The sequence below is a fragment of the Linepithema humile genome, chromosome 1 (genome assembly GCF_040581485.1).
Source record: "Linepithema humile isolate Giens D197 chromosome 1, Lhum_UNIL_v1.0, whole genome shotgun sequence".
NCBI lineage: Eukaryota > Metazoa > Arthropoda > Insecta > Hymenoptera > Formicidae > Linepithema > Linepithema humile.
In genome coordinates this window covers 14738655-14751584 of record NC_090128.1, presented here as the reverse complement: position 1 = coordinate 14751584, position 12930 = coordinate 14738655, and the positions used below count along the sequence as shown (strand labels likewise).

The 12930-nt window shown below is 29.2% G+C and overlaps 1 protein-coding gene across 1 annotated transcript; it reads right to left on the bottom strand.

The window, feature by feature from the left end:
- Positions 1–7277: 7277 nt before the first annotated feature.
- On the bottom strand, positions 7278–11717 carry LOC105670520 (protein enabled homolog). The gene is made up of 3 exons (XM_067348056.1): positions 11584–11717; positions 10891–11476; positions 7278–9982 (listed from the first exon to the last, which is right to left on the bottom strand). Exons 1-3 carry the CDS (start codon positions 11715–11717, stop codon positions 9233–9235), a joined length of 1470 nt encoding a protein of 489 aa, XP_067204157.1. The 3' UTR covers positions 7278–9232.
- Positions 11718–12930: the final 1213 nt, after the last annotated feature.

The window sequence follows — 12930 nt, the reverse complement described above, 5'->3', positions numbered from 1 at the left end:
TCTTTTTCTATAAAATCGAATTATATATTAGTAATAAACAAGATTAAATTAAATAGTAAAACAATTTGTTTATCACAAAAAGATAAAAAATTTAATTATAAATTATTAAATGAGATAATTTCAAAAAAATATAGTATAAATTTATATGATAGGAATTGTTTAGATGATATTCATAAAGAAAATATCATAAAAAATAATAAAAAAAAAATGTAAAAACAAAAATTTATATTTAAAATTTGAAAGTTTTAAAGATCTAGACTTTGAATTTAAAGATTGTATATTTATATTTGATAATCAATATAACTTTATTTATTTATCTTTTAATACTATTAAGGATATCAGGAGGTGTTTTGAATCAATTTTTTACATAGATCATTTCACGTTTATAAATAAAGTAATATATCATTTAAACATTAATAACGTGTGTGATATTCTACAGTTCAATATTAAAGAAGATGAAAAATTAATGAAATATTTCATAAAGTTGGAAAGTGAATTATACTATTACTTCTACAATTATAATATGACATGTGAAGTACACGACAATATATATATAACGTAATTACAGTGGCATCTAATAATCTCAAGGATTGTAAAGTACTTGTTTTTTGAAAGAAGTACAAAGACTTTAATAATATTAATTTCTTATAAATTGTATTTATATATATAATCATTATATGTATAAATGATATTTTTCTTTTTTAATTTTCCGCATTTTTTGCATATCCTACAACAATAAAAATATTGTAATTTACTTTCATTGTTTTGTGATAAATACTTATTATCCTGATACTTTTTCATTAAATTTGAAAGTTTATCTTTATCATTCATTTATAGCCTTGAAATTTTGAAGTACTAATTTATTGAAAAATTACAAAAGTTATTAAACATTAAATTCTCGGCTTTGTAATTAAATAAAAATATTAATTTTGGTAATTACTTGAAAAATTAATATAAATAAGTAAATTATGAGTGACAATCAAACTTTAAATCACTATCTTGGAGACAGAAAATTGTCAGATAACGAGTGTACAATACTCCAGGGATATTCAAATAAGATTTCAACCATATGTAAGTTTGATAAGCAAAAATTAAAAAGTCTACTTAATAAATTTTCGGAAACGTTTTTTCAGAATGAAATGTCTATAGACAAAAATATTATTACTTATAACAGAATCAATGATAGAGTTAATAAATATTTTAATAGACAAAAGAATTGCAAGTATGATTATAGGGGGATTATAAATATTATAAAATATCAATTTTTATAGTTGTTACAAAATATACAAGACTACTGGGAGTTTTAACTAAAGAAGATAATCAAGATATATCAAGGACTCACGTAGATGTATCAAGTATTTATAAAACCAGTAAATCGAAAGAATACATAAAGAAAATATCTACTGAATACATAAATAATGTAAAAATAAAAGGAAATACTAATGGTAATGTAAAAAATGGTAATACGGACGACAAAGAATTCAAATCGTTGGAATCTATTATCATCAACATTATGAGAAAATCATTATATATACATTCGTATTTAATATGTTATGGATCGTATACAAATCACATAATACATAACGTAAAGTATGAAGATATAGATGTATATTTTCCAGAATCATTCTTCTATATGATTTTACTGATGTTTGCTGTTAAGATGATAACTGGTTACAATCTTCTTATTCTTGGTTATCCATTTATTAAAGGACACTTGTCTTTGTTTTATAATAATAGAAAATTGATAGATTGCATATATCTTAGTAATTACACACTCGAGAAAATAAGAACAACAGATATAAACGGAATTAAATTTATAGATCCGTTATTTCAACTGTTAAATCAAATAAGAATGAATAACGAATTATTTAGATGTCATAAAATATATGAAAATAGTGAGAAATATGAATCTGTTTTATACTCTTTTTCACTTTATATCAAAGATAAATATAAGAAGTTTGATCTTAAAAAAGTTAAAGAATATAGAAATTCTATTGACTTAAATAATATTAGTTATAAACTATATGGAAATAATATATGCATGCTTAATATTGACAATTTTATAGATATTGAAGATATAAATGATAGATTCGATAAATTAATTGTAATATTATCTGAACCCGAAGTTATAATAGATGAATTAAATAGCGTCAATGGAGTATATTCAATAAAATATAACGCGTTTCTAAATGAAATCTTTTTCGAAAGTAGGACTGAGAAAGGTGGAAAAAAATCAGAAAATATTAAGAAATCAAAAATCAACAGGAGAAACTTTGGTAAGTATAGTTTCTCGAATATAATAGATAACAACAAACAATATCTGATAATGTCTAACCTAACAAATACATTTTATATAGATATAGACAAGAATAAGATATCAATAAAAAACATACAATCTATGTTGGCTACACTAGCATTATACTCTTTTCTAAAAGATAAAAATGAATACGGATGGAGAATATTCAATTATCTTATATCATTGCTTAAATTTAAAATTGAAGACAACTTCAGCGACTATCAAGAATTATCAAGATACAGAACAGATGGCAATCAAAAGCATATAAAATTGAACATAGAAAACAATACTTTTAACGACTTTACCACAGATAAAAATCAAATAACATCAAATTATTTAGATAAATCAGTCTTTATAGCTACATATGGAAATAATGGAGGATTTTAAATCGCTCTTTTATTATAAATAAATGAATAATGAAAAATATATATTTAGAATTTCTCGAGATGACATTTGTAACTGTAAAGATGAAAATACATTGGATAATTTTATATCAAAAATAAAAGAGAATGAAGAAAATAATATAGATAATTCATTTAATCATTACCACATGTACGATCAATGTCAAAACAGATGTGATGTATGCAGAAAGATCTATATGCTCGTCAATAATATGGAGGTTTCTAATGAAGATTATGAAAAGGGAGGTAAGAAAAAACAAAAAAGAAAGCCTGAAAAAGAAATTGACTTCTTAGAAAAACCAAGTTATTTTAACATTCAAAATATAGACACTTCCAAGATAGAACGATTGGGGAAGAAGGCTATATATGATTTAATCAATCAGAATATTTTATTATCCGCAAACACCTTATCTAAAGATATCATAGAAACTATTTTAAGAAATTACAGTACTGATATAAATAATTTTGAATATGACGCGTTGGTAAAATATATAGAGGACAACACTCCTTATGTCTTGAAACAACAGATATTAAAAACACATCCATATTTTTCTCTTTCGAATCTTAACAAAATTGTTTTGGATAAACAAATGGAACTCTTGGAAGTGATATATAAATCACATTCGTATCAAACATGTAATTTTAACAGCAGAATAGTCTCAAAATAGTATAAAAATCTATCTAGTTTAGATAGTGGATTTATAAGAGAAGTAGTTTCGTTCGGAAATAATAACGATTTTATAGAGCCTGTTATATTTTGTTTATTTGCAAATAAATTAACATTTTTGGACGATTTAATAAACAACGTTGATCCTCTTACTGTACTGACAGACATGATAGTTAACAAGAAAATAACTGAAGAGAATAAATTTAGAATGTTTTTGAAAGCGTCTGATCCTACAGATTTTATAACAGGAGATACTAAGATAATTAACGGAGAAGTAAGATTAAAACACGAATTATATAGATTAATATATCACAATATGTTAAAGATGATTGTTTTAAACTTGAGACAAGGTAAGTGGTACAGTCAACTGTCAGGAGAGTTATCAAAGATAACAAACAAAATAGGATTCAGATCTTACAAAACCGAAGAAGAAAAAATATTATCAACAGTCCTATCGTGTGTTCCATTTAAGTCTATACTTGTAACAAAAACAACAGACCCTATATCGTCTGTACCTGAATCCGTTGAATTTGTAGAGTTTGATATCATGAGAAATAGATTAGGTAGTATTAAAGAATCTTTGAAGTTAGATAGTTCTGTATTTAATAATATAAGTTACGACTCTCTTACTAAAAGATTGTGTATAGTTAGAAAATCTATTGTAAAGGAGGAAAAAAATTGTGCGTATCTTGGAGAAATTGGTAATTTAGGTCCATTTTTAGGTAATAAACTGTCATTTGATATGTTTAGAAATATAAATAATAATTCTGTTCTATTTGCAAATGGTGTCTTCTTTATTAGTATTCCTAGAATTCACAAGAAATCTTTATCAAGATTTTATAATTCTGGTGCAAAAAACATTGTACTAGACGATCCTATAGATATACCTGATGATCCAACAATCGGAGGCGAAGTATTCTCTCTAATAGGAGCTGTATGTTGTAAAACACTAGAAAATTCAGGAATATACGAAATGTGTTCATCGAAAGAATATATCGGACGATATTCATATAACAAAATTGATGACGATACGTGGATAAAGTATGACCCGTTTGCAATGTCAGTTCCGTATATGAAAAATAAGATCATAGAAGATTCTTTGAGAAAATTGTTTAGAGAACAAAATGTAGAAATAGAAAATTTCGTAATAGATAATGATACTCCTTATGCTATAAAAGAGAAAATTAAAAATATTTCTCATGACAAATTTTCAATAAAAGATTTTCTATATAATAGTGGTCATGTTAAAGACGATATTTCTAGATACGCAACATTATTGGTATACAACAATGCTGGATTTGAGAATATTATTTGTGACGTATATTAGGTTACATATTTAATTTTTGTTTAATTTCATTCATTATCTTCTTTGTAACTTTTGTTTTCCAAAAATTATTTTAAAAACAGAAATAATACATTTAAATTGAAAGATGGATTCGTCAAATAATAAATTAAAAATCTTATACTGCGAACTTTATTTCGACGAAACATACGTGTATAATTTGAAGGAAAAATATGATAAGTTAAGTAAAAATGACAAAGAAATTATACAAAAATGTTTGAAAAAAAAATTGAAATATAAAGTAAATGAATTATTAAATTGTAAAAATCTTTATGTTGTAGACTATATATCTAATATAAAATATGAAAGTATAGTAAAAAACATAAACAGTTTTAAAACTATTATAGATTTATATAATAAATACTACAATGATAAAGAATATGTTAAATGTATTATACTATATATGAAATTTAAAAATAATAGATTGTTCTATACATTAAAACTGGAAGAATCATATTACCATTTATTTTGTATTTCATGTAATAGTATATGTGAAAAAATAAAGGTAAATTCAGATTTGAAAGTTGTTATATGTAATATATTTTGTATACATCTCTCAAAATATAAATACTATTGTAAGTGCAATTATTAACACAATGAATTATCACAGATATATATATGATAGAATAAATTTTGATAAGGATTTAATACTTAAAATTAAATTAAATTATGATAATCTAGATACATCAAAGAAAAAAAAATTACAGAAATACATATTTACAAACAATAAATCAAAATTATCAAATATCATTAATAAGAAATCAACAAAAATAATAGAAGCTGAAAAAAAAATAAACGTATTCTTACAATAGAGGAATTTATTACAGAATTTTCTACATAAATTAGTTTTATATTAAAAAATATCGGTTTATTTTTATTACTTATAAATGGCAGATTTTGATACACTACTAAATGGACAAACTATATATACGATACTTTATATTTATTCACTATTTTTATACTTCCATTTTTAGGATACATATCTTCTATCATATACAGCCCAGAGTCTGGGAGAAAATGGTACAAAAGTAATAAGTTTGTTCTTTTGGATTTATCCAATAGTAGTTATGGATTATTTTTTACATTATTCATATATTTATTCGCTGGAATGGGAATCATATATATAGCCAATCATTACCTAGGAAACGATAACTTAAAACTTTCTCAAGGAAAACATTTTACAAGAATTAACGATCCTCTTTTCAATATTAGTAAATTTTGGGACAGTATAATATTAAGCTTACTTCCAGTAGAATTTTTATTGATATGGATATCCCAACCTCTAATGTTACAATTTAATTCATTAACAATACCAGGATCTCTTTCTATAATATCAACAATTCTATTCCTATTATTTTCAATATATATGATTAAAATACATTGGATTATAATGATTTTATTCCTTCCGTTGTGTATATGGTGTATATATATGTCTGCATTCTACTTTCTTACTCAAGACGAAACATGTAAAGCTAATCAAGATTCTAAAAATGAAGATGAAAAAAAGAATAAAGATGATAATAAGACAAAAGACGAATCTAACGACGAGTTAAGACAACCATAATTATTCTTTTTCTATAGGAGTTCCATCTATTGTTGCTTTCGAAACTGGAGTATAAAAGTTTACTGTTATATTTTTATCTAATTGATTTTTATCTAACTCATACAATTCTGATAAAGGAGTGATTCCAGTACCTATACTTTTTAAAGCATCTATTAAATTCAATGTATATAATATATCTATGTCTTTCTCAGTAAAATTAAATAAATTCTCGAAATTTTGATTATTATTTGAGTTGTTTTTTACAGGCGATGAATTATTTATATTATCTTTATAATTTTCAAGATTGTTAACAATATCGTTAGCAGACATATTATATTTATCATTAAATATCTTCTGTATATTTTCAGACGCTTTGTTTCCAAATACCACGTTTAGAATATTGTTTCCACTTTTAGTTACAAATTTTTCTTTATCAACATTATAAGGTTCTAGTTTAGGAATTTTTATCTCTCCTAAAGAAACATTGATAGCACCGCATAATTCTGGGTCTTGAAGTAATTCTTCTTTTGAAATTGTTTTATTCTTTATCTTATTAATAATATCGTGAATACTTTTACTTCCTCCTTGAAATTCGTCAGTTATACTATTTGTAATGCGTATGAAGATATTTTTGAAATCGTTTCTGTATCTTACATCATTTCTTGATATAAGCTCGTATAACTTATTTAAATTATCTACAGTCGTTCTCTCAACTATCATTCTACTTCCTCCTTTTTCAAGTGTTTTAGACATAAAATACAAACTTAATAATTTTGTTAATACTTCTGTAATTATAAGATATTCTATCCCGTAATACATATCTATGTAACATCCTAAAGAGTCATTTATCTTTCTTGAATCAAATTTTACAAATAATTTATTAATTTCAATTTCTCCTTCTATAGTTTTTATTATGAAAAATCTTAATATATTTTGAATAATATTAGATAGTAAAACCTTAACACAATCCAATTTAATATCTGATATATCACTAAAACTTAAAATTTTTTCAGATAATAATACATCTCTTATGTTTTTATTTTTTATTTCTTGTGGAATAATATTATGATACAATAGTATTTTTATTCTTTTAGATATTTCGATAAGATTAAACTTTCCATTATAATTTATTTCATTAACTATAAAGTTACTTAATTTCTTGTTGTCATCTGATTTTTTATGATATTTTTTTGAAAAGCTTCCAAGTATACTTTTTAACGAGCTATTTTTTATATCTTTTTTGTTATTAATAATATCACTATATATTTCTAATATTTCTTTGTTTATATTATTTAAAAAAATACTCTCCATTTATTTATAATATTTGTTTAAAATTAGAATTGATTAATAAATGGAAACATATAAGTGCCATAAATGTTTATCATACTGGTGTATTAATGTGAATAATGGTTATAGGCGTATAGCCTAATGGATTGTGTTCGACTGGTGAGAAGTGAGAGAGAGTCAATGGTGTAGAAATGTGTTTATTTCTTTGTCAGAGAGAAGTATGTATGTACAAGTGTGTGTGTAACTTGAGTGCGCCAGCGGCGCATTCGCGGCAGAGTGTAAGGCCGCGAGTTTCGAATGAAAGGTGACGGGCGCGGTAAGATATTACCGGCCGCGTCTGCGTGGTTGGAATCGGGTCCTTAAGGGGATCCTACAGTTCTTCTTTACCGACATTATTTTTACAAACACTAATCTTTTTTTTAGCTATACAGATTGAAAAATCCTTCTCCACAATTCAAGTACTTATAATAACGAAGAACGGATGCTATAATATTTAGTAAAAAACAGAAAAAAATTTTAAATTACAGTTTTGTTATCTGCACGTGGCGTCAATATTTGTTTAACTTTAAAATTCTGCAGTTTTTCTGTGCGAAAGACATAGCGTCCGTTTTCGGTCTAATATGAAAGAATATCTGTGAATTTTTAAAAGTAAGTTTGGAAGCCTAATAAAAAAGATTAGTGTCTGTAAAAATTTATGCATATGTGTGTGTGCGAGATTGAGGTACGAGAGTAAAACAGAGCAATAAATTAGTTGGCTAATATTAGAACAGATGGAGCTAAAACTTGCCTGTTTACTCGATAAGAACAGACAATACTATCCTTGTTATTTCATCCTTGCGTGAGAGAGTAATATATATGTGTACGCACTAATACTATTAAACTCGTTCTTTTCTCTTTCTATCGTACATTTATTCTGTCTCTTTCTAAGTGCTCGCTTACAACATATCGCTAATTGCATCGACTTCATGCTTTTCTCACATATCTGCTTACATTTTTACTTACGGTTCTCTCTCTCTCTCTCTCTCTCTCTCTCTCTCTCTCTCTCCCCTCTCCCTCTGCAAGTTGATTATTATATTCTTTCATTTGTATCATTATTTTTTTATCATTTATATGGTTTTTATTTTTATAGTTCTCATCTGCCTAAATAACAATAATTTATGCATTTTTAATTTTATAGCATATTTTATTGCATTTTATTTTGTAGTATATTTCATGTATACTGCAAAATAAAATGCATAAATAAATTTATTATATAGAAAGATGAGAACCATAAAAATAAAAGAATATAAAAATTAAAATAAAAGTCACACAAATGAAAAAAGATAATGATACAAATGAAAGATTATAATTATAAATTAGCAGGGAGAAGGGGGGAAGGAGAAAGAGAGAAGGAGAGAGAGAGAGAGAGAAGCGCGAGTAAACATGTGGCAGATATATGAGTGGAACATGAAGCACTGATGTACAGAGCGATATGCAATAAACAAGCGATTAGAAAAACACAGATATAAGTATATTATAAAAAAAATAAAAAAAAATAAAATTAATTTAAAAAAATAAAATTAATTAATAATAAGAGGAATGGGAAGGAAAGAAATTTAACATAAATATATAAAATTATTTTATTTTTTATTTTTTTATAAAATTTTATGAAATACATAAAATTATATAATACGAAATGACAAGTTTGAGACAGTTTTTAATAATAATATCCCCCGGACGGCGCGGGTACAAATCCAAATGATGCCGGCGGCGCAGGCATATAACCGGATAGTGTCGGTGGCGCGGGCATGTATCCGGATGGTGCCGATGGCACAGACGCATATCCAGAAGCTGCAGGCGGCGCGGGCATATATCCAGGAGGTGCCGATGGCACAGACGCATATCCAGAAGCTGCAGGCGGCGCGGGCATATATCCAGGAGGTGCCGATGGCACAGACGCATATCCAGAAGCTGCAGGCGGCGCGGGCATATATCCAGGAGGTGCCGATGGCACAGACGCATATCCAGAAGCTGCAGGCGGCGCGGGCATATATCCAGGAGGTGCCGATGGCACAGACGCATATCCAGAAGCTGCAGGCGGCGCGGGCATATATCCAGGAGGTGCCGATGGCACAGACGCATATCCAGAAGGTGCAGGCGGCGCGGGCATATATCCAGGAGGTGCCGATGGCACGGACGCATATCCAGAAGGTGCAGGCGGCGCGGGCATATAACCAGGAGGTGCCGATGGCACGGACACATATCCAGAAGGTGCAGGCGGCGCGGGCATATATCCAGGAGGTGCCGATAGCACGGACACATATCCAGAAGATGCAGGCGCGGGCATGTATCCGGATGGTGCCAGTTGGAGCCCGTACCCTGGTGCGGTGTGCCGTTTAAAATTGGCATACTTCCTCTGCTTTTTTCTTTGTTGATTGATTGCTTGACGCACCGCATCATTAATATTCTGAAAAATAATATAAATATTAGTACTTTTACACAGATACACATACACACATGTATGTAACTATTCAAAAACAGAAGACAGAAGAGATTTGGATAAAAAAAGAAAAATATATAAAACAAAACTTCTGTATAAAGCTCTGATACAAATCACATAAAGAAAATAAAAAGCAAACGAGTCGAATTGGTTATTATTACATATATTACAGATTTTTTTTTTATAAAATGATAAATAGAAACGTTTCTGCCTATATTTTCCTCTGTATAAATAGTAAAATAAATTAAACTTACATTATTATAAAAAATAAAATTATGTCGTTTGCATCCTCTATCTGCAATGGAAAATAATTTGACAAGCTTGATAAAAAGTTATGTCCAAGTTATTGTATTTCTTATTGATGATAATCATTGGAAAAATTAGATCGTCGATACTATAGAATAATAAAATAAAATATAGAAATACCAAAATTATAATATATAAAAAGCAATTATTATATTATAATTGTAATTACAATAAAAAATTACAATTATAATATAATAATTTCTTTTTATATATTATAATTTTGGTATTTCTATATTTTATTTTATTATTCTATAGTATCGACGATCTAATTTTTCCAATGATTATCATCAATAAGAAATACAATAACTTGGACATAACTTTTTATCAAGCTTGTCAAATTATTTTCCATTGCAGATAGAGGATGCAAACGACATAATTTTATTTTTTATAATAATGTAAGTTTAATTTATTTTACTATTTATACAGAGGAAAATATAGGCAGAAACGTTTCTGTTTATCATTTTATCAAAAAAAGCTCTAATATATGTAATAATAACTTGGCTCATTTGTCTTTAATTTTTTCTTTATGAGAAAAATATATAATACTATAAATACCATAAAGAACTAACCTTTCTTACATCTTGGCCTATTCTTCCTGTCTGGATATTCGCCCTGTCTGCTAACGGCGACGTCGCCGCAGTCCTCGTGTTCGATGTTGACGGTACCACCGGTATCGTCGTCGGGGTCCTCGTGTCCGATGTTGACGGTGCCGCCGGCACTGTCGCCGGGGTCCTCGTGTCCGATGTTGACGGTACCACCGGTATCGTCGTCGGGGTCCTCGTGTCCGATGTTGACGGTGCCGCCGGCACTGTCGCCGGGGTCCTCGTGTCCGATGTTGATGGTACCACCGGTACCGTCGCCGGGGTCCTCGTGTCCGATGTTGATGGTACCGCCGGCACTGTCGCCGGGGTCCTCGTGTCCGATGTTGATGGTACCACCGGTACCGTCGCCGGGGTCCTCGTGTCCGATGTTGACGGTGCCGTCGGCACCGTCCCCCTTCGTCCTGACGGCAAGTTGCCTTCGCTTCGTGCTGCAATAAAAAAAAATATTTTAATTTTTACATGACAGACAGAACGAGAGAAATAACGAGAGAGAGAGAGAGAAATTATGCTTTTTATAAAATTTATAAAGTTGATATATATATATATATAAATACTTACATCGTTTACTCATCGCGTCTCTCGGCTTCACTATTTCTGGACACCAGTGATGCAAGATTCAGCATTCTGCATCATGCGCGACATGAGGGGAAGAGCCTCCACCATGGCGGCACCACACAAGCGAGCATCGCGTCCATGTGCACTCGCCGTTCCAACAACGTACGACTCACACGGCGAGCGCACACGGACGCGATGCTCGCTTGTTTGGTGGGGGCTCTTCCCCTCATGTCGCGCATGATGCAGGATGCTCAATCTTGCATCACTGCTGGACACTAAGAACACACACACATACACATACACACACACACATACACACACACACACACACACATATTTATTTTACGCGCGCGCGCGTGCGACTGCGCTACATACGCGTTGCATTTGTTGCATTACCGAAGTTTTTCTTGTAAGGCAGCCGGGCTGGGCTGCCCCTCACGCGCCGTAGCAAATGCAGTTTCATAAATCAAAAACTAAATATACATAAATAATATTTTTATAACATATTTAATTAAAAATTATCCGATTGATATTGTGTTTGGTATCAGTTTAATCATAAAAATCTTATTAATTCATAACAATAATTTTTTAATTGATGAAATACAAAGTAAAGATTTGTTTTATAATTAAAATTTTATAATAATTACAGATATAAATATATAGATGAAGAAATCCTCGCGACATATCTTCCGGTCGGGCCGACCCATTACGCGCCGTAGCAAATGCAATAATACATTACGAGCGCGCGGACCTCAATGGACATGTATCTTTGTAAATTTGTATATATTTGAGAATAAATTGAAAGAGAATGAGATTTCTATTCTTTTTTAATTTCTTAAATATTTTTTTCTCAAATATATATAAATTCACAAAAATATATATCCACTGGAATTCGCGCACTCGTAATGTATTACTGCATTTGTTACGGCGCGTAATGCCCTATCTACACCGAAGGATGATCCTGCTTGTGGCTCATCCGAGCGAGTAATGTAGACGCATTGAAACACATTGAAAATCACACTGAAGGCAAAAGTGATCGGATGAGCCACAAGCAGGATCATCCTTCGGTGTAGATAGGGCATAAAGGGCCGGCCCGACCGGCAGATATGTCGCGAGGATTTCTTTATCTATATATTTATATCTGTAATTATTATAAAATTTTAATTATAACACAAACCTTTACTTTGTATATTATCAATTAAAAAATTATTGTTATGAATTAATAAGATTTTTATGATTAAACTGATACCAAACACGATATCAATCAGATAATAATTAATTAAGTATGTTATGAAAATATTATTTATGTATATTTAGTTTTTGATTTATGAAATGACACCAAATACGACACAAATAAGATAATTTTTAGCATTTGTTATTATATAAGGCCGCGGATCAAAGAACTTGCTCTGCGCTCGAAATCGTGTAAAAGTATTGTCCAAACGTCTCAGA

What these genes read in the sequence shown, in the direction of transcription:
- LOC105670520 (XM_067348056.1), bottom strand. Translation starts at nt 11,717, where the DNA reads ATGCGCGACATGAGGGGAAGAGCCCCCACCAAACAAGCGAGCATCGCG. An exon ending in GCTTGTGTGGTGCCGCCATG is followed by an intron (nt 11,477 to 11,583) that starts GTGGAGGCTCTT and finishes AAACGATGTAAG; the next exon opens with TATTTATATATATATATATA. An exon ending in TAGGCCAAGATGTAAGAAAG is followed by an intron (nt 9,983 to 10,890) that starts GTTAGTTCTTTA and finishes ATTATTTTTCAG; the next exon opens with AATATTAATGATGCGGTGCG.